General features: G+C 40.6%; 1 protein-coding gene across 10 annotated transcripts; it reads left to right on the forward strand.

Moving 5' to 3' along the window:
* Nucleotides 1–225: 225 nt before the first annotated feature.
* Nucleotides 226–20,841, forward strand: ADNP2 (ADNP homeobox 2). Of its 10 annotated transcripts, none has more exons than XM_054189861.1 (6): nucleotides 234–378; nucleotides 3,476–3,578; nucleotides 6,578–6,738; nucleotides 8,330–8,449; nucleotides 12,349–12,438; nucleotides 16,703–20,163. In XM_054189861.1, the coding sequence occupies exons 4-6, from the start codon at nucleotides 8,342–8,344 to the stop codon at nucleotides 19,715–19,717; spliced, it is 3,213 nt and encodes a 1,070-aa protein (XP_054045836.1). In that variant the 5' UTR covers nucleotides 234–378; nucleotides 3,476–3,578; nucleotides 6,578–6,738; nucleotides 8,330–8,341; the 3' UTR covers nucleotides 19,718–20,163. The 10 variants fall into 10 exon arrangements, with proteins under 10 accessions (XP_054045835.1, XP_054045836.1, XP_054045834.1 ...); XM_054189859.1 differs by lacking the exon at nucleotides 234–378 and adding an exon at nucleotides 475–3,273; XM_054189860.1 differs by lacking the exon at nucleotides 3,476–3,578 and having other exon boundaries at nucleotides 226–378.
* Nucleotides 20,842–21,352: the final 511 nt, after the last annotated feature.

Here is a 21,352-nt window from a genome sequence, read left to right on the forward strand (position 1 = left end):
GATAAATCGAGCGCCATTTTCTCTTTCTGGCTCTGGATGAGGAGCGGGCGGAGGCCGGAGGGCGGGCGCTGGGCGGCGGGCGCTGCGCGCGGGGTCTGAGACGAGGTCGGTCGCGGGCCCCAGCGATGCCGCCGCCGCCCTCGCAGTGCGCGGACTGAGCGCGGCGGCAGCAGCGGGCGGCAGCGGAGGAGGAGGAGCCGCGGGGCGGGGAGGCGGGCACGGCACGGCGCGGCGCGGGAGGGGCGCGGCGGCCGAGGCGGCGGCGGCGGGGTCAGCGCTGTGAGGAGCGGGAGGCGGAGGCTGCGGCGCGGGCCCGCGACCCGGCAGGCGGCGGCGAGGCGGCAGAGCGGCGGCGGGCTCCCCCTGCAGCCCGGCCGGGTAGGTGCAGCGGGGTGAGGCGGCGGCGCCCGCAGGCGGCCCGCCTTGAGGGGCGCGGGCAGGGCGGGCTCTGCGGGCGGCGGCGCTGTAGCCGAGGGGGCGAGCCGGCGGCTGTCAGTAAGCGCCGGCTTCAGAGCGCCTCGCCGGCTATGCTCTTCTCTCGGCTCGCTTTGGCGGGGAGGTGGGAGCCGAAACCCTTGTATCGCTGAGGGCTTGTGGGCTTCGCTGGGGGGCGGGCGGCGTGGGGCCGGGTCGCTGGCAGGGGGTGTTGCCCTTCCTCAGCAGTGGGGTTTCTGAGTCTCCCTGCCCGGGAAGCGCCTGGAGGCGCGGAAGGGTTTATGCTGAAGTCCCCGCGGTAGCTGGACCGCTGCGGGCGGCTCCTCTTGGACCCCGGGGTGTCCGCCTCGGGGCTGTCAACCCCCTCGCGCTCACCGTCCGGCCCGTCGGGGCTGCCGGGCAGTGGGGGTGCCCCTTGGAGTGCTCTGGAGACCTAGGCGGCTAAGGGGGCGCGGATGGGGCAGGGCTGAGGGGTCCCTGCTTGCTGGCGGGGTGGCGAGCGCTGGTGCCTTGCGGGGTGCTCCCGCCGTAGCTGAGTTGGCTAAACCGCAGCGCTGCCCGCTTCGCTCCCTTGAAGGCTGTCCCCGTCGGCTGGCGGGGAGCGGTGCCCCTTTCAACCTGCCCGCAGCCCTCTCGAGCGGAGGAGGGACTTCCGGGTTTGCCCGTGGTCGGAAGTAGAAATTAGCCTAGTGAGACGTTTTAACACAAGGAAGACTCGCTGCTTTATGACTACTGTTTGCTAAACAGCTGTTTAGGACCACTTTTTTTTTTTTCCCCCTAATTTCTGTCAATACTTAAGCGATAGAGAGTACCTAAGGAACCAACTTAACAGGTTGTTTCTAAGTCTGTGAATGAAAAGTCTTAAGTTCTAGACAATTGGGTATTTGAAACGGTTTATGGAGAACTGTAATGTGCACAGGAGTAGTATGCATGCAAAATTAGAACTAAAATGTTAATCGAATGCAGAATTACATTACATATTCCTGCAGAACTTCAGCAATGCATAGATTTTTTGAAAAAATGAAAAAGTTTATGAATAATGTTAGCAAACATAACCCATACAATGCAAATCATTAAAAACATTTGATTATGCTTACCTTGTGCTTGAGAGCAAGAAGCGCAAACTTCTTGTCCTGATTTGTAAATGGAATGAAAGATAGTTATTTGAGTCTTGTTGCAACAGTTCATAGTTCTGTACTGTCAAAATTATGAACATCTCTCAACTGATAAACACTTAAGATCTCACAGGTAGCTATTGGGGGGGATCAGTTGTTTTCCTTAACAATTTTCTATCATCAAAAATACGTGTTTGAACCCCTAGAAGTTTTAAAGACTTATAATGAAATAAAGACTCACTCTTGGGATCCCCAGTCCAATTTATATTCTAGGCTTCTTGGTGCACCTGTTAATAAACTTTCAGTTTAATTTGGAACAAAAAAAGGGTGTTTCTTTACAGCAATATTTTGACAAACTGTATGTAATAAATATGCTATGTAGTTAATTTAATGAAAGTTTTGTAAAAAAAACCCAAAACAACAAAACACCCCAAAATATAGCAAATCTTCAGACACAATGAAGAGCACATGTCGTGGTTTTGGCAAACGCATTTTTACACAAACACGTTTTTATAATACCTTATGTTTGTTGACCACTGGTAGAGCTGCCTTGTGTTTAAACACTTCAGTCCTTCTCCTGAAACTTGTAGCACAGTCTTATTGTTTTCAGTTCTGTCCCCTTGCTCAGTTATTCACGTTGTGGGTTATCTGTGCTGTGGACTGTTCTGTGCATCTGCATGAAATGTTTTTCAGTCATAGCAGGCTGACTAGTGCAGTACAAATGCAGTTGTACCTCTTCCTCGAGTAGCTGAACTTGGTGTGTGACTTTTGATCACATATGCATGGGGCTGATGAGTCCTGTGGGATTTGAGTAGGCATCACATAGATGCTCAAGGCATCTAGAATGAGCTTGGGTCCTGCTGAGTTCAGTTTCTGGCTAATGCTGATCCCCGAGGGAGTCAAGCTTTGTGTGAGTTGCAGTGCTCTATGAAGGCTCCATGAGTTTGAATGGTATAGTCCTTTCTCTTCTAACTAGCCTTGTGTAACAGGCTTGATTGTGTATTAATGAAGCATCACATTTAAACCACAGTAGCTAAAGTTAGTGACCTAAATGAATTTTGATCTGACTTCTTAGGGAAGATGCAGGCTGATGTGCTGTATCTTTATCTATGTAATCACATGCCTTAATGCTTTTTACTGTCTTGGCAACTATTGAATGATGGCCATCTTTTGTTAGATTAGATGGCTCTTTTAACAGGTATGTGGTATATAGCCAAGAAAATAATAAAATTATCATGACTATGAGATGTATAATTTGAGACCCCCTAAAGGTTTCTGTTTTAGTTGCAGAAAAAAAGTTTAATTTATTTTTTTTTACCTGATATTTCTGTCAGGTTGCACTTACATAGAAATCGGAGTTTAAGAGGATAAAGTAGCATTATTTTGTTGACCGGAAGTACTCTTAGTAAGTTTTATTAATCTGTTTTTTTCTGCAGTCAGTTTAATTTTAATTTACCACAAATGAAATAATAAACAAGAATATTATCCATTCTAATCAATTTACTGTTTTTCTTTCCAGGAGTCAAATCTTTCAAAGCTGTTAAAACACCTAGAGATGTTGATAGGAAGCTTATATGCATTTCTTCTCTCTCCCTCTAAAGGCTGGATAAGCTTTGATGGTGCCAATGTACTGTTAAATCCAGTTAGGTCTCTCTCAGAAGGCACAGATAAGAGTCCAGGGAATGGAACCATCTGTGTAATATGCGGTTGAGCAGATACCCAGGTATGACTTCTTGGAGGGCTTGTAAGCTTATCAGAAACAAAACAAATTGCTGAGAGTAAAATTTAGTACGGCCAAGCTGAACTCACATTCTTCTAGGCTGTTTCTCAGCATGCCTGTCCTCCTAGCTGCTGTCTGCCATCCAGTGTTCTTGTTCTTAAGGTTTTGAGAATCAGTAGGTCACATGCTCTCATTTAATTTTCAGGAGTGAAGCAGTTCTTATTGGTTTCTCAGCCACTAATGAGTTTGCTAAAATGGAAGTAAAGAATTCTGTGTTGGTCCTTGTCAACTCTGATAACTGCTGAAATGTAAGTTGGTAAACAAACCTTTAAAAATGCTCCCACCCAAATATCCCAAACCTGAAAGTCTTTATAAAAATCTCTTCTAGAGTTACTAATGACCATTTACTAGATAAAAACGTATAAAAACTAATAATGATTGGATTTCCAAAGCAGATAATATGAAAGGACAAAATTCCATAAGACACTCCTATTTCCCTACTATAAGTGGCTCTATGAGCGAGAGGCTAGTGAAGGCCGTCCTGCTAGAAACATGTCTAGAGATGTGGTTTCCATGTGGGTTATCTAGTGTCTAAAAATTGTTACATTGCAGCCTTTTCCCAGTGGGCCTTCTAATAGGGTTTCTCTTTAGCTGCCTGTTTTCATGAAATGTCTAGACAGTTTACTGTCAGATTTTTCTGGATGTATTTGCATGCATGTGGAAGGCGCATTTGTGTGTCGTCTTTGCTCCAGCTGCATACCAGCTTCATATTTAATCTGACTGCATATGCCTGGTTTCCTTAGGAACACAAACGAAACTTTTCACCGTGAGCACAGTCAATTACTGGAAGAGGTTGCCCAGAGAGGCTGTCAAACCTCTGTCTATGGAGGTTTTTGAGACCTGGCTGGCCAAGATGCAGAGTGCCCTGGTTGCAGCTCATTGTTGAGCCTACTTTGAATGGGAGTCTAGACTGGATGTCCTCTTGAGGTCTCTTCCAAGATTAATGACTGTTGTTCTAAGAAGTAGACTAAAAGGAAGGCAAATGGGAACTTTACAACTTGTGATGACTTTTCACTTTGAAAAGGTGAAATGTTAGTATTTTCACTTTTTTAATGCAGAGAGATTAGTCAAGCACAGTTACTCGGCAAGCTAGTGATATTTGACTAGTAGGATGCTGTCCAGACTCTTACCTTGTTGTTTAGACTAGTGTTAAAATAGTACTGGAAGTGAAGAGTTGTGTTTGTGATCTTTGTTGAAAAGCTGAACGTAGTTGGATGTTATAATGTAGAAATAGACAGAACCTTTAGTGTTGGATAAACTCCAGTTTGCTATATTTTTATGGAGGTGTTATCTAAATGAACAGTAAATGCAGGAATAGATTGGTGGAAAAAATGCCTGAGCAAGGGTTGAAAGACCTTTTTAGAACTGAGTTTGGGACATCAGCTTCTACAGTGATGGTTTTGTTTTGCTAATAACTTGCCTTGGTTCTGTTTATGAAAAGGTACTGTCTGTGGAAACTCAATGGATTATCAGCTTTTTGGAAACTACAATTAAAAGTAGTTTAAGATAAACTTGTCTTTTAGGTAGCCAGTATGGTAAAAGGATCAAGACTCTTGGCTGTAGTGTTTTCATGTTGAATTTGCTGGTTTAGAATGGGATGTGTACCAACAGAAGATTGACTGCAATTGTGCATGGAAAGTGCAAGCTAAGGCTTGAAGAACATCCAAAATACAAGACAAATAAATTAGTAGTAAAAGAGCATGGATAATAAATTGTATAGTAATCAGGGAATTAAACTGAGAGCTTGAGTTAATAAACTTAGAAGGCTGAAATTTTGTGACCTTTATGATGGGGCATTACTGGTCTAGTGGGTACAGAGAATGTTAGATGAGTAACTTGGAGGCTTACTCCCGAGCAGCTTTTTTTAAAGACCGGCTGAATAACCTTGCATATGATGCAGAAATATACATCTTTTTGGATTGAAGACCAGCTACCTGAAAACTGGAAAATAAGTAATTTGTATTCAAGTTTCTTTTTCTGTATGTGGTTTTTTGTGTGTTTGTTTTGTGTGGTGTTTTTTTTTTTTCCTTTCTTTCTCCTGGATTAGTGACTTCCATTTCAGAAGGATTACTGCTTAAGAAAACTCTTGAGATAGATGGATGTTACATACTATACCATCTTTGTAGACAAATGTTTCTTTTTTTTGTGAGATAGACATGCTTCAAGAATTGTCTGCTTCACCTTCTTGAGTAGCATCAGTGTATCAGTTAAATAGGGAGATGGAGGGACAGTTTCCTCTGAAGCCTAATGATGGAAGTGCAAGATCCCACCTGTGTGTTGGGGCAATCCCAAGCACAAATACAGGCTGGGCAGAGAATGGATTGAGAGCAACTGTGAGGAGAAGGACTTGGGGGTCTTGGTGGATGAGAAGCTCACCATGAGCCAGCAATGCAAGCTCACAGCCCAGAAAGCCAACTGCATCCTGGGCTGCATCAAAAGAAGTGTGGTCAGCAGGTTGAGGGAGGTGATTCTGACCCTCTAATCCACTCTGGTGATGATCTAACCCACCTGAGTACTGCGTCCAGCTCTGGAGCCCCCAACATAAGAGGACATGGACCTGCTGGAGTGAGTCCAGAGGAGGGCCATGAAGGGCTGGAGCGGCTTTGCTGTGAAGACAGGCTGAGAGAGTTGGTCTTGTTCAGCCTGGAGAAGAGAAGGCTCTGGGGAGACCTTATAGCAGCCTTCCAGTACAGGAAAGATGGGGAGGGACTTTTTATGAGGGAGTGTAGTGATAGGACAAGGGGTAATGGTTTTAAACTGAAAGAGGGTAGATTTAGATTAAATATTAGGAAGAAATTCTTTACTGTGAGCGTGGTGAGACCCTCAAAGGGGTTGCCCAGGGAAGTTATGGATGCCCCATCACTGGAAGCGTTCAAGGCCAGGTTTGATGGGGCTTTGAGTAACCTGGCCCAGTGGCAGGTGTCCCTGCGCATGGCTGGGAAGTTGGGACTAGATGATCTCTAAGGTCACTCCCAACTGGAACTATTCTGTGAACCATATCTCTTTTCTGGCTCATCTGAGCTGGTGACATCCTGTCAACTCTGTTGTGACCTGAAGTGGACCATGAGGTTGGTGCATATAACCTGCTGTCATAGAGGGACTGATCATAAGACTTTAACCAGAGACTATGCAAATTCCTGTTTCACTTCAGTGTAAAAAGTAGATTAAGATGTAAAGTCTCAGTTTTAGTCCTTTAATTTTGATAGAATGCCGGACTAGTTACTCTGATTTATTCCATTCTCTATAGGTTCCTGTTCCACACCCACTCCAATGGTATCAGAATGTCTTCCAGACTTCTTACTGGTAAAAAATACTAGAAAACAAGACTAGTATCTGTCAAATGGGGCTCCTTCTCCATTTCTATCTACACACCTTTCCTTTGGGGGGAGAAGAAGAGGAGCATAGCATGTGAGTTGTTTGAATTTTAATTTTGAAAAGCCTCGGTTGTATGTTTTTGTACATAAATTAAGGTGTCTTTTTTTTTTCTTCTTGAGTGACGACACACAGAGTAGAAAAAGGTTTTTTTCTTTTTTTTTTTTTCTTTTGGTTGGTCTTAGCTTGTAGCTTCTGTCTTATGTGGGAGGGATTTTTGCAACTGTTTATAGGAAAGTCTTGCCTTTTAAGGCAAAGATTTCACGTTGACAGTGATCTGGCTTTTTTTTTTTTTTGAGAAGTATAGCTTTTAGAGACATTCCGGACCATCAAGGCTGAAGTACTGTTTGGGTGTTTTCGTTTTTTTTCTTCTCATTAGAACTTGTTGTGGAGGGAAGAGTTGTTTAGCGATAAGGACTGAGATATTTTAAACTCTATTGGGTCATCTGCCAGCTATTTAAGAACAAAGGGATAGCTGTGAAGCTCCCAGTGACTTTTTTCAGTGCAGGGTATTTCTGTTGCGTTCTGTGCCCATTTAAATTTCTTAATCTCAGTCTAAATTGCTTTTTGCTGTAATGTAGAGAGGAGGTAATAAAGGCCCATACTTCAAAAGCTAAGCCAATGGGGATACCTTATGATGTACTGGGAGCTGAAGATAAGCAACCGATGCATCCATAGCCCAGCTGCATGAGGAGTGATAAAAGCCTAGCTGTTGGGGAAGTGATAGTTCCTTCCTGGTGATATGTTCTAGACAGATGGGCAGCCATGCTGCACAACAACCCTTCAAACAGATGACCCACAGCAGATAAACTGTCTTTCTATAATCTTGCTGTAGTCATCGTCCTCCTTGGTATGTTGGACTCTAGCTATCACAGCTTGCTGGAGGGAGCAGGGTAGGGTATAAATCCAAATTCTGGAGTAGGAGAAGGTGATTAGAGCTACATATACTTCGTCAGAGGAGGAGACCTAAAAGCATATGGGTATTAAAAAAAATTTGTCCCACTTTGGCATACTTGTCTATCACTGCCATACATCAATCACATTTTCTTTCTACTGCATTAATATTGTAGTAGCTTGTTTTATGCCAAGGTCCGTATCAGCTTACAGCAGCAGAAACTTCTTCAGGAAATTTAGATTTAACTAGCGATCGTTTTTTAAGTATGTACATACATGACAACAAACCAGATTATCAAAGAGGCATTTCATCTTGATGTGAACATTCAAAGTGAAAGGTGTTGAGTTCCTCCTTCCTAAATGAGATGATAGTAATTTTCTGAATATAACTTAGTAAAGTTCTGGTGTTCATGTTGTCTTACAAAAAACCCCACTAAACACAGTGTAGCTGCTATATAAACACAAAGATATCTGAAAGAAAATCTTGGAATTTTGTTTAGATAGGAGAGAAGAAATGTAAAGGTTCCCCTCCCAGCCCTTGCCCCCCTCAAATCAGATTCTGTTTCCAAGTGATCCATTGGGAAATACTAATGAGACTAGTTCTTTGGTTTAAGGCTTTTGGGCTTTCATATTTAAGAATACATTTTTTCAGACTTTAGTTTCTGTTTTAATATCGTTAAATGCAAGTGCCTGTGTTCAAATATTCATCACTTTTTTGTATTTTTTTTTTCAGGAAAAGTGCAAAATGTTTCAAATTCCTGTTCAAAATCTTGATAGTATCAGGAAGGCTCGAAAAAAGGTGAAGGGCATTCTTGTGGATCTTGGGCTTGACAGCTGCAGGGAATTGTTGAAGGTAAAGCATTTGAAATAATGTTAATCAGTCTGAAATCTAAACCCTTGAAAAATATTTCACTTTTTAGTATATATATGATACTCCTCTGCTACACATCTTTATGGTGGAGTCTTTACTTGAAGGATTACTCATATGCCAAGAGTGGAATTTAGCATTTTAGTATATAACATTGAAAGAAACTGTTTCTCGACAAGATGTGTTCTAGGTAGTGCTGCATATTCTCTGCTAGTAATGTTTCAATGAAAGGAAACAGTACAGCTGTAGGAAAAACAGCACAGACTAATGAAATGCTATTTGTGTACCACACTGCAACTTTTTTGTGATTCTTTTAAAATCACAAGCAGATGAAGACTTGAGTCTGCTCAAAGGCATCCCAACATATCAAGGGCAAGCCTCTGAAGGATATACAAATTGTCAGTATTCCTGAAAACAGACAAGCAGTTTAGACCTAGTAGCCTTGTTGCAGACCTTTGAACCAGGAAATATACCAAAACTGGGAAAAATATCAAACTTGGCTTACTGAGTTGTAATTCAGTTCTGCATCTTAAAAAGTATGTGCAAGTGTACTGGGGTGATCAAGATGAACCTGGTACCATTGTTGCCACTTTCAGGAGAAAGTATTGTGCAACAAGGAGGAGGAATTCACACCACCAGATTGGCAAGCCTAATACCAGAAAAAGTGCAAACACAGTAATACAACTCGGTGACTAAACAGTAGTGTATTTCAAGCAACTGCTGCGCAGGCTTTTTTGCTGTTTAGTATGTTCGTGACTTCACATTGACCGTAGTTAAGAGTTTGGATTAATTCTGTATGATGGTACTAAAGTAAGTTAACTCTCAGTAGGGGTGCTATTGTGTCTTTTGTGATGTCTTTTCTGAAAGTCTTAAGTAAACAGTTTGGAAAAAAATGCTTAAGATGTACATGCATAACTAATTATGGACCATTCTTGGTTATTGCAGTTGAACAATGTTTGATATATCTAAATAAATGTTGTAAGAGCTTAGGGAAAAGTGTGTTTGTCTAGTAATTTCCATTTTCATACTGTCTTTATTGTGTTATATATTGTTTTGCAATTAAACCTTTTAAGTCAGAAGCTGTTCTATCTTCACCCTTTGAAGTAGAAATGTTTTGATGATGCTAGGTTTTTTGCTATGAAGTTGATTGCAGTCTAACTTTTTGATTGCAGTTTGGGGTTTAATGGTGAATGAGGAATAAGGTGTTTTGTGTGTTTGGTTGTTTTATTGGGGGGTGGGGGTCAGTGTCTGTTTGATTGGTTTTGTTCCATTTTTAATAAATGGTGGTGGTGGTGAACCCAGTGAACACTTCCATTCTGGAAAAAGCTCTGTGAAGTATGGGCCAAAAAGATACCATTTTATTATTTTTGCAAATAATTCTCCCTCAACCAAGTTCATAATTTCAGTTTGTTTTTTCCAGGTAATCTGGGACTGGTTTCTTCTTGCCTTAGCAGCAAGAAGAATGGTTTTTAGAACTTAATTTGTACTTGGCTCATATGATGATGGTATTTCTTTTTGGTAGAATAGGGTGTGTGGTGTCCTAATAGGTGAGAAGTAGCTTAAGTTTGGGTTTTTTTCCCCTCAAATACTAAGATTGATTTCTGTACATTGTTCTTGTGAGGAGGCTGGACAATTTAGGAAAAGGTATGAAATGATATGATACAAACTTGACCTGCTGTCTGGTCTTAAAATTGGCCTTGAATTGTTCTAATAAGGCGTCATAATGGAGAGTAGTTTGTGAGGAAAGCAAAGCAATTTCACATACAGCTAGTATCTCTCTGTAGCTTGGAGAACAAATGGATTAGTTTTTAGGCTAAAAGTTCTTAATTGATCTCTGCTAGGTAGAAAACATGAGCCTTTTGTGCAAGACTACTGGTTTGATTCTCAAAGTAGTACTTTTAAGTATGCTGTAATGTCAGGCTTTCCTTTAGTAAACTATTTTGGCTTCTTTAATGTACTGTGATCTTTAAGTCTTCATTTAAACTCTGTGCATTTTATCTTTTTGTTCTGGAAAACAGTGATGGTGAAACAGAGGGGAGAACAATTCTTAGTTTTAAAATGTTTTACTTAGAAATACCCACCATGCATCAGGATTGATAGGTGAATATTTCTCTGTAGGAAACAGCTGTTTCAGCAAATTAATCTAGACTTACTATCACACATTTGGCATGTGGGAATTTGGTGTTCAAGTCTAGGAGCCTCTCTTAGTGGAGAGTACTCAAACCGAAAGCAGAACATGTTTGAGGTAGGCCATAACTGTCAAGAAAACTTTTTTAACGCTGTGTCATTTCCTCTAGTGTGTTTGGCCAAAGAATTGTTAGTAAATCTTGAATCTCTTTGTTTTCTCTAGCAAAAAATATTCTTTTTTTTTTTTTAAGAAAAGCATTGTGTTCTCTAAGGCTGTGGGATTTCTCTTTTTTCCATGCAAGGGTTCTTTCTAAGGTGTTTTTTTTAAGAAGGTTTGACTGAAGGGCACATAGACGAATCATTCAGTGCCTAGATGTTGTTTAGAATGGAAGGGGTTGGTTTGTTTTGGCTCTGAGCTCTTTGGGATTCTCCTTGGGGAAATTTGAAGGTTGAAAAAGCTAGAAAGCTTATTGCAAACTTAGCTACGTTTTTCTAAATTCTTGAATAACTTAATTCAAATTATCACTGGCATGACCTTCTGGTTCAATGCAATCTGTTACACACATAGGGATGCTCACATTTTCACGGTGTGGACGGGAGCCTAATGCAGACAGAGCATGCATTAAGTAGGCTTGTGTATTTGTTTGACTACTAGAGGCTTTGTTTCTTTCTGTTGCTGAGTATATCCTGTGTTGCTTGTAAATTTCACATAAATATGGCATTGGTTTTTTGACCACAAACTTTAGATTGTGAATTTCACTTCTCTTGATGATCTAATATTAAATTGTCTTTATTACTTGCTTCTGGTGTTCCAATGGGGTTTGATGGAGAGGTGAAAACATCTCGCCCTCTCTAAGCATCTTGCAGAATTTTGAGTGAAGAGAGGTTTGTGAAAGGGAAGGAGAATGCGAGGGGAGAAGTGATGCTAGTTTTCTGTGGGTTAGGCCTGGATTTGTAGCCTGTGTTTCATTTAAGACACTCTGAAGCTAGCCTAGGGTCTTCAGAAATGCCTAGCAAAGAGGAATCTAATTATTTTTTTCATTAAGTTTGTGTTTAGATATGTGTAGGCCTCAGAAAATCGGAGAGGAACTTACGATTTTTAGATTAGTAGCTGGCTTTGGCTTGAGGAACATAAGCTGCTCTGATGTGATTGATTAGAAAAATGCTATAAGGAAAGTTTTTTATCCTGACACGGCTGTTCCAGACATGATAATATTGTTGCTTTTACAGCTTGTGGGAAAATACCGCTGCTCTTTGAAATAAACTTCTGAGAATATCTTAGTTTTTCCAAGTTAAAAGTGTAGCAATGCTATGAAGGTTTAATACTGTTGCAAAGTAAACTGTAGTGGTAACTTAATAAATGGAAGTAAATAGTGAAATATTACAGATTTAGGAGGAGGAAGGTAAAAGGAGAAAGTATCTTCCAGTGTTCACTGTGAACTTGTCTAGAAGCAATGAAGTTAAAGTGTAAATATTTTCACTCTTATTTTCAGTAACTTTTAAGTGTTAATAATTCTTAACTATATTACAAGGCAGTCACATGAACAAGTGTTTGAGATAAAATCAGTCAAAGGAGGGTCAAAGAAGTAATTTCTTTGAACTGAGTTTTGAGACCTCTATCTGAATACTGTGTGGATTTTCCCATTTGTCCTCTGTCTGTGTGGTTTTTGCTTTTTTCTTTCTCTGTATTGAGACTGTTTTTGTATTCAGAACAGACTGCAAAAGCAGATTATTTCTTGTTTTCTTTTTTCTTTTAGAATCTTAAAAGTTTTGACCCAGGTGAAAAACACTTTTGTAACACCTCATGGAGTGATGTCTCTCCTTGGGAGTCTGTGGGCAAAAGGAAGGTATGTATATTTGTGTTAGAAATTCTGGGTAGACGTGCATGTGGAGTCACTGAATTTTATCACTTTCAGAAGTCCTGGAAAAGTTAAAATACACCTTTTTATGGTTAAAAGAAAAAAAACTTTAACATTTATTTTCTAAGTACTGTTAGTCAGGGAATAATCTTTCACTTCCTCTGTGTTCTTCCCTGCAATGTACCTGACTATCAGGTTATAAGGACATTTGCCGTCTCTAAGGATACAACCTTGAACATAAGTATTTAAGATGTCACACTAATCTGATATGTAGTCTTAATGTGCTTTTTGTTTCATTGGAAGGGTGAAAATGTGATTGCGCAGACACGAGTGGGTTAAACTGAAATTATCATTAGCAGCTTGGGATAGGGTTGCAGTGGAAGACATAGTTAGTGTAGTGAAACAGCTTTTAGTTCTATATAGCTGTAATCTTGTCAGGAAGCTAGAATCTACAAGAAAGGCAGGGTTGAGATGAACAAACCAAAGGACTTCTGTAACTTTCTATTCTAGCAACTTTCTAAGATACTATGTAGAGCATAGGAGTATATCCAGAAGAAAAAGTAGCCTTTTCTCAATCTTGCTGAAGAGACTTAGGGTTCCTGATGGCTTCTGTGGAGAAGGCATGTCAGCAGTGTGTAATGGTTTAGAATAGTGTGGTAGTGGTTTGCCAGGAGGTTTTTTTAACTGCCTTTACCATCTTTAAACTGAGGCTATCAGGTAGTCTTTTCCTGAATTTAGGTTCACACATAAGACTGGAGGTTCATCTGTTCAAATGAATTTGTGGATGAGTCAAATGTGACTTGTTTCACTTATGCCTATAGAGACAGATTGCATCTAGCCTCTTAGCACCACTTCAGATAAGGCTTACAGTTGCCTTTGGTCAAGACTGCCTTTAGTTTAGGTGAAGGGAATAAATCCTGTTAATTGTTATGATCGTATCTGGGGTTTTTTTCCCCCCCCTCTCCTTTTTGTTTCTTCTATATGCACATGGAAAACTTCTCCTTTTACCAGTTCTCCTGGCTCCAATCAGCATGTTATCTGAGCTCCAGCCTTGCTGATTTTGTCTTTTTTGACTTTTCTTCCACCTTCTGACTAAAAGAAATTCAGTGTTGAGAGATCTTCTGTGCTAGATGAGCAGGGGAGGTTAACACATCCTCCCCAGATGTGAAAGAGGAGGATGGAGACAGAGCAAGCGAAACCTCCTGTCTAAAACTTAAGATGAAAGTGTTTTGGTTTTTTTTTTTTTGGTCTTCCTTCCATGGTCCTTTAGGAAAAATGATTATCCATTTCAGTAAAAATGGAAAAGAACAAAAAAAATAGCATAGAAAGGGAATCTTCTTTCATCCCTATTGTCTGCAGAGAGACTTGATCCCTTACCAGAAGGGAGAAATACAGATCTTGACTCAGCTACTCAGCATGACCAGTAGTATGTGGTCTATGTCTGTCTAAAAATAAGATTGGAATCTGATCTGATGAACTTAAGTGTAGAGTTTGTCGTGTGTTGCTGTGGCACAGATTTGCTAAGCTCTGTCTTTTGGCTACTAAATTTTCTTGAAACAGCCATGGTTCCTTGCTATATATATCGTTCGTGTATCTTGGTGTTATGCTGCCTAGGTCTGGGAGAAAAGTAGTTGGTCCTTCAGGATGTTCTATTCCAAAGTTGTTGCCATAAGGGGAAAACAAGTTGTTTGGGCTAAATTGGAAACTCAGTAGGCTGGAGGAGATGTCTGTTTAGATGAGTTGGTGGTTTCTACCATCAGTACTATTTTTAGGGAGACATTAATAATTCTGGAAGAACTTTGGGTTTTGGAGGCTATGTTTTTTGTGTGTCTTTCTGCTCACCTCTACATGAGACTAAAGAATGGAAAGTGTTACTGTGTCCTAGGGTATGTTCTTTGGAGTGGGACTAATCAATTTTTCCTAAATGCCTCTAATCAGCCTTTTTGGATTCCATTTGTACATTTTAGGGTTGTGTTGGTCAGTCTCCAAGACAGTTCATTTTTCCGAAATGGCTTAGAATTCTAATTTTGTCAAATCTTCTATAAAACTGAGATGCCATTAGTAGACTGCAGTAGCACGTGCAAGCATAGATAGCAGCTTAGATGCATATGCAAGGAGAACATAGTAACAAAATAATTTTTGGAGGTGTCCATGTGTAAGTGCTCTATTTCATACAGAAAACATCAAAGTAGCAGACTTCCATATACTTCTATTCTGCTGAACAGATTTTTAGGGATTTTTTAAATTATTTTTGGGGTTTTTTGAGCCTAGTGGGACTTAGGATTCGTCCTCATTTGTTAGATCTTAAAGGACAGAACTTGTTTTTTCTGTTGCTGAAGTCTCATAATTTTTACCTCTATCAAAAGATAAATGATCTAAGAAGGTGTAGAACATTATTTCTCCTAGACTTACCAGTACGCAGGTACTGGGTCATTTTCTTAGCGGTGTACTGCAATGCTTGTTCATGTAACAGGCAAAAACATCATTACTATAGATGTGGTCCCAGTGCTGAATTAATTCACTATTCCAAAGTGGAGCGTTCTCACTGCACCTAACAACAATTGTTCAGACTTGGCAGCAAGGAAATACTGCCAGTCTATTATATTATAAGTTTATGGGGACAGAAAGACCCAAACCAGAAATGGGGGGAAGTGAAGAGTGTATGGGCCCTGTATTTAAAAGCATAAAGCTTTTCTAAGCCTCAGACAACCAATTAAAATGAGCAGTTGCCTGTCTTTGTCACCTGACTTCTTCAGAAGTAAGGCTAGTGCGGTGCAGCTTTTATTAATGCTGTGTATGCTTCATTAGTTCAGTAGTGTCACTGGCCCTTCTCTACTCAGTATACCTTTGAAAGTAGGATTGAAGGGTCTTCTGATTTGCTCTGGTGCTGTTTACTAGCAGCTGAGACCAGGCACCTGGAGAGTATAAGTAGGGGATAATTCACTGATACCTTCACAGTGTACTCATCAGCTGCCTTAGCTAGCCAGTGGCTTTATCTGACCCAGTCTTTTGAATTTAGAGGTTAGATTTTGGTTATCGTCAGGAGATTCTTCTGGTATTTCTGATAGATGGCATCTTAATGGCGATATGAAATGACAAAAAATAACTGTGCAAATTTTTGCTACGGATCTTCATAATGTGTCTGTGACATGTATGTGGGTGATCTAGCTAGGCTGGATGCCTACATAGCGGTGGAACAGCTTGTTCCCTTTGGATGGTGTTTTGTAAGGGGCAGAAGTCAGTAAGGTGAAAAACACATCTGAGGGAACAGACAAGTTCCACTAGATGTTTGAGAGTGCAGATTTGTCACCTGGATGATGTTGTGACTAATTCTGTAGGGTGTGGCAGTAGCCAGGGTTAACTTTCTAGGAAGTTGGTAAGAAAAAATGGTTGATAGGGCTACCAGTTTTTCGGAAAGAACAAATAATGTTTGTATGGATACAAAAAGTAATGCTGCAAGTGTCATGTAATTCAGGAAGCTAAACCACTGTTTAGTAGAATTTAGGTTTATTTTTATACAGTTAAAATATTTTTCGGAGAAGAATCTATGTAGTTTATAATGAGTGTGCAAGAGGACATTTCTTAACAAAATCACTGTGATGGATGTCCAGTATGTTGAGATAATAGAAAGAGGTCATTGCTGCTTTATCATAAAAGGGGTTTTTATTCCTTTCTATTATCAATCTGGCTCCAAAAGAATGTTCTTACATTAGTCTTTCATGGCTTTGCTGGGAGAGGTACTTTTGGAGAACTTTCAGTGAAGGGTGGAGTATTGAAATACATACAAAAAAAACCCCAAACCCCACCCCTTCTCTCTTCTGTCTTTTTCTTCAGTAGATAGGAGGTGGCCCTGAACTAAATAAAACTTTTAAATTGTCATATTAAAAGGGCTGCTATTGCTAGTTGCTGCGGCTTCACCTCCTACGTACAGTGGCATACAAATTTTTCTTAGCTTGTTCTGTGATTCGCATCTTTATGAACAGGATTGCTTTATGTGACCTGGAGTAGAACTGAACTCACTTAGGGCTTAATAAATTATAGAGAAGCAAAAAGGGCACAAATGCTTCTCCCTTTAAGTATTTCATCTTTAAGTCTGCTTTTCAAAAACAGATCTCCACGAAACTGAGAAGATACATGCTATACATCCAGTGAAGGCATTTTTGACAGGTGATAGTGCAGACTTACTTTCAAACAGATAACAGGGATTTAGGAACTGGCAGTTTCTAAGTGGATGTTTTTGTTTTGTTTGCAGAGATACAGAACAAAGCCGTACTGCTGTAGCTTATGCAAGTTCTCGTCAAAATTGCTTACTTCGTTCAAGAATCACTTGCACCGTTACCATGAGGATGAAATGGACCAAGAGCTGGTGGTTCCTTGCCCAAAATGTGCATTTGCTTCTGATCCCAAAATAGTGGGAAAACATATCCGGATGTTTCATTCATCTAATAAAAGAATACAGAACTATACAGTCAGCATTTTGGATGGCATGAAACAATTCAGGAGTGACATCATAAACTTTACATGTCTAAAATGTCACTTTACAGACACATTGTATTACAATATGAAGAAACATGTGCTGATGAACCATTTTCAAAACTTAATAAGTACATATTTTGGCCAGAAACCTGATGAAAGTAAAGAGAATTCCATTGAGCACTACTGTAAAAAATGTAATGCTTCTGCAAACAGCCAAGATTCTTTAATGTATCATGTCTTGACAGCTGAAACACACCGAGACCTGGAGAACAAACTTCGGTCAGTGATTTCAGAACATATTAAGAAACCAGGACTCGTGAAACAAATGCATATTGCTCCAAAGCCTCCCCAAGGCGTGGCAGTGGCTACTCCATCTGCAGGACCCGCTGCTGCCCCAGCAGGTTCTGTCACAGCTCCAGCTTGCATCCAGCTTGCATTTCCACAGAATAATCAGAACCAGAGTGTGGTGCAGCCAAAAGCAGTTCAAAACACAATCAGATCACTGCCTGTTCCAAGTGCCTCTGGTAGCCTGCCACATACAACTTCTGCTCCGGTTGCTACCCCATCGCATGTTACTCTTGTATCTAGTAATCTTTCTGTAGGTCAGAATAGCGTTAATATTCAGCCATCACCTTCCCAGCCTATCATTGTTTCCCATAGGCTCCCCCTTAATCAGCCTGTGAGAGCTGCAGCTATTCCTCTTAATCATTCTGTTGGGACTGTAAATAGAACTTTGGCCCCTGCAGTTCTTCCTCTTAATCAACCTGTCAGGCCTGGGCTCTTTCCTGTTAATCAACCCATTGGTACTATAAATGGTCCAGTTGCAGCTGGAATGCTACCTGTTACTCAACCTGTCAGCCCCGTGAATGGACCGGTTGCACCAGCAGTCCTCCCTGTGAATGGACCGGTTGCACCAGGAGTTCTCTCTGTCAACCAGTCTCTTGGGAATGTGAATACACCCATTGGTCCTAGGGTCCTTCCTGTGGCGCAGACAGTTGCGTCAGGGGTTCTCCAGCTTAACCAGCCTGTTGCTTCTGGGGTTGTTCCTGTCAGACAGCCTGTCAGGCCTGGGTTTCTTCAGCTTAATCAACCTGTTGCCCCAGCAGTTATCCCAGTAAATCAGCCTGTTCAACCTGCCGTTTCTCAAAACACAACTTTTTTGACTGCAGGTTCTATACTTAGGCAGTTGATTCCAACTGGCAAGCAGGTTAATGGGATACCTACATACACGCTTGCCCCAGTTTCAGTTACTTTGCCAGTACCTCCTGGTGGTGGAGTAGCAACTGTTACGCCACCACAAGTGCCCATCCAACTAATGCAGTCTGGGACAGTAACTCAGTTGTCCCAGCCACCAGCTGGTGCACCCTCTCCTCCAGTGGTTTTAACATCTCAGAATATATCGTTACAAGCCTCCCCACCTGGCCCTGAAACAAGTCAGGCTATCAGACAGGCTAAGCAGTGGAAGACTTGCCCTGTTTGCAATGAGCTTTTCCCATCAAATGTCTACCAGGTGCACATGGAGGTGGCCCACAAACATGGTGAAGTAAAAATGGAGGAAACCCTGGAACCTGACAAACTTGCAGCTTGTGCACCCTTCCTAAGGTGGATGACAGAAAAGACAGTCCGGTGTTTCTCTTGTAAATGTTTTCTCTGTGAGGAAGAGCTCATGAAACATCTCTTGATGCATGGCTTAGCTTGCTTGTTTTGCACAGTTACTTTCCATGACTTAAAAAGCCTCGTGGAGCACAACAAAACTACACACAATGGGAAAAAGCAGTTACATGCAGATTATAGCAACAGAGGATTTCAACTAGGTAATGATGCTCAGGGTGACCTTGTATTTCCACACTTTGATTTCAGTACAGTGTTACCAAAAGAAGACATTGGTGAAAGAGAAGTACATTTGGCAGTACTTGCTGGACTAAATTCAAGGACGCTTGTCCCCGTTTACATCAAAGTGAAACCTCAGACAGCAGAAGTGAACAGTAGATGCAACAAAAAAGTGTTAACCTGTCCCTTTTGCTTTGGTACGTTTGTTAGTAAAGAAACCTATGAAATGCATTTGAAAGAGCGGCATCATATAATGCCAACTGTTCATACAATTTTGAAGTCTCCTGCTTTCAAGTGCATCCACTGTTGTGGTGTGTACACTGGAAATATGACTCTGACAGCTATTGCTGTACACTTGCTCCGTTGTAGAAGTGCTCCCAAAGACAGCAACTCAAGCGTGAAGATGCAGCTTGAGTGTACTGAGAGGAAAGAGCTACTGTTTGTGAATGGTGAAAAGCATGATTCTGTGATCCTGAAAAGAAAGCAATCGGATTCCTGCTTTGTTGCAGAACACCAAAGGAATAAGGAACAGCAGCCTCTGAGCTTAAGTACTGGCATAGCTCTATCTCCAGAAAAAGAAGTGAATTCAGGGGTAGTGCCTTTCAAACGACAAAAGATTAATAGTAGGACTGAGATGAAGAAGCTTCCTTCTAGTGAGGATCTTCGCATTCTAGCTGTAGATCCTAAACAGTATGATTACAACTCCTATGAGGCTCAAAACCAGTTTCTGACAGACTACTTTCACGAGAGGCCATATCCTTCTAAAAAAGAGATGGAATTACTTTCCTCACTGCTATACGCGTGGAAAATTGATGTTGCATCATTCTTTGGAAAAAGGAGGAATATATGCCTAAAAGCGATAAATAATCAAAAAGCATCTGTGCTGCTAGGTTTCAGTATGTCTGAACTAAAAAATATTAAGCACAGTTTGAATATAAAAGATGAACCATTAGATATGTAAACAAGCTTTTTGTAACAGCTAAAAGCAATCTGTAATTGCATACTTATCAATTTAGCAGTTTATTGTATTATTTGTTTTAACTTGTAGACTGGCCTGTTGAAGGGTGCAGTAGTACAAAAAGTCTCGTTCAGTTGTGACTGTTATTGTGAAAGGCACACGTAGTTGTGTATTTGAAAAAGCTAAAACCTTCAGACTTGCCCATCTGGAATTTGTTTTAGCTTTTTATTTTTTCTGGACTAGTGGGGTTTGGTGTTTTTTTTTTTTATTTGGGTTTGGGTTTTTTTGTTCTGTTTCCCTTTCTTCCCCTCCAGACTCCCATTACACTTTTTATACCACCATGTAAAACACTTGTCCTGTTAAAAACAAATTTTATTTTATTTTTCTGCAATGTCGTCATCTTTTCTAAACAATAAAATGTATAATGTTGGCTAAAATTCTGAGGTAAACTATGTGAACAACATTTATTTCATTATTTGTGGTTTTAAGTCCTAATTTTTTTAGCCTATTTTTTGTTTTATCTACTGAAGAGGTGATTGTAGCCTTTACATACATTGCCCATTCAAATTCCCGGTGCACTGGTAGCAATAAAATACATGGCAATCTTTTTTTCTTTTCTCAGTTAAAATACTTCTGCTGGTTAAGTCTGGTGACCTGAAGTATCTAACTGGTATTAACATGGTGGGGACTGAGGAGCTTGGGGGTGCCTATTGAAGTGTTATAATTAACTGACTTGAAATGGTTGTGTTATTATCTGTTGAATAGATCTTGCTAACCAGAAGTGTTTACTCTTTTTGTTGGTGTTGAAGCCTGGTTGTTTAAATACCTATTGTTCAAAGCTTGGTAGCAGCGCTTGGTTTCTTTTGTTTTCCAAAAAGCAAAACTGCTTTGGAGAGTGTCACGTTGCTTTGATGAGTGGAGTATGTGACTTCTGTGCACATCACTTGTCTGTAGAAGCCCTATCCAAATATCACCAAAGAAAAATCTGGCATTTATTTTAAATTGCTGAGGCATGAAGTAGTAACTGAGCAGTACCTCCTCCCCAGAAAAATAGATATATGACTTGAAGTGCTTTGAGTCAGAAATTGTACAAGCTGAAACTGGATAAATTGGGGAAATCAAGAGTACCTGAACTGTTGATACTCATGTAGTGTTTCTTTTTTATTGTCCTATAGAGAGCGTAAAAATAGTATAAAACCCAATAGACTGTCTTGTTCAATATGAGCTACCTGCCCGTTACAGATTGCGGAAAAGCAGTTGGGAAGGTTCACTTGAGTTGAAGAACAAACTATAGTACTGGTGGCCGCATTGAGGCCTTGTTTAGTGTGTTCCTTTCTTTCTGCATATGTTTGGTTTCATCTGGCTTGTCAGACATTGCCTCCAGTATTTATTAACAGCCAGTTACAATACGCATTATTTTTTCTTCATTATCTTCATCCCTGTCTCCCCACCCTTCTTTCCCAGAATGAAAAAAAAGAGCAGACTCTTCTTTGATTTCACTTGTGCCAGTGTTACAAGGGAAGGGTGATATGATATACCCAAGCTTATTTCCATTTTTTTAAGTGGTAAGCAATAGTTTTTAAAGCAGATACAGAATTGGTTTTTGTACCATTTCTAAAAGGGCATGACATTTTTAGC

Source organism: Rissa tridactyla, chromosome 2 (assembly GCF_028500815.1).
Source record: "Rissa tridactyla isolate bRisTri1 chromosome 2, bRisTri1.patW.cur.20221130, whole genome shotgun sequence".
Taxonomy (NCBI): domain Eukaryota; kingdom Metazoa; phylum Chordata; class Aves; order Charadriiformes; family Laridae; genus Rissa; species Rissa tridactyla.

Bases quoted from the DNA above. Each gene is read 5' to 3' on its own strand.
- ADNP2 (XM_054189860.1), top strand. From the start codon at position 8,342: ATGTTTCAAATTCCTGTTCAAAATCTTGATAGTATCAGGAAGGCTCGA. The intron at 8,450-12,348 runs GTAAAGCATTTG...TTTTTCTTTTAG, and splicing joins GCTGCAGGGAATTGTTGAAG to AATCTTAAAAGTTTTGACCC. The intron at 12,439-16,702 runs GTATGTATATTT...TTTTGTTTGCAG, and splicing joins AGTCTGTGGGCAAAAGGAAG to AGATACAGAACAAAGCCGTA.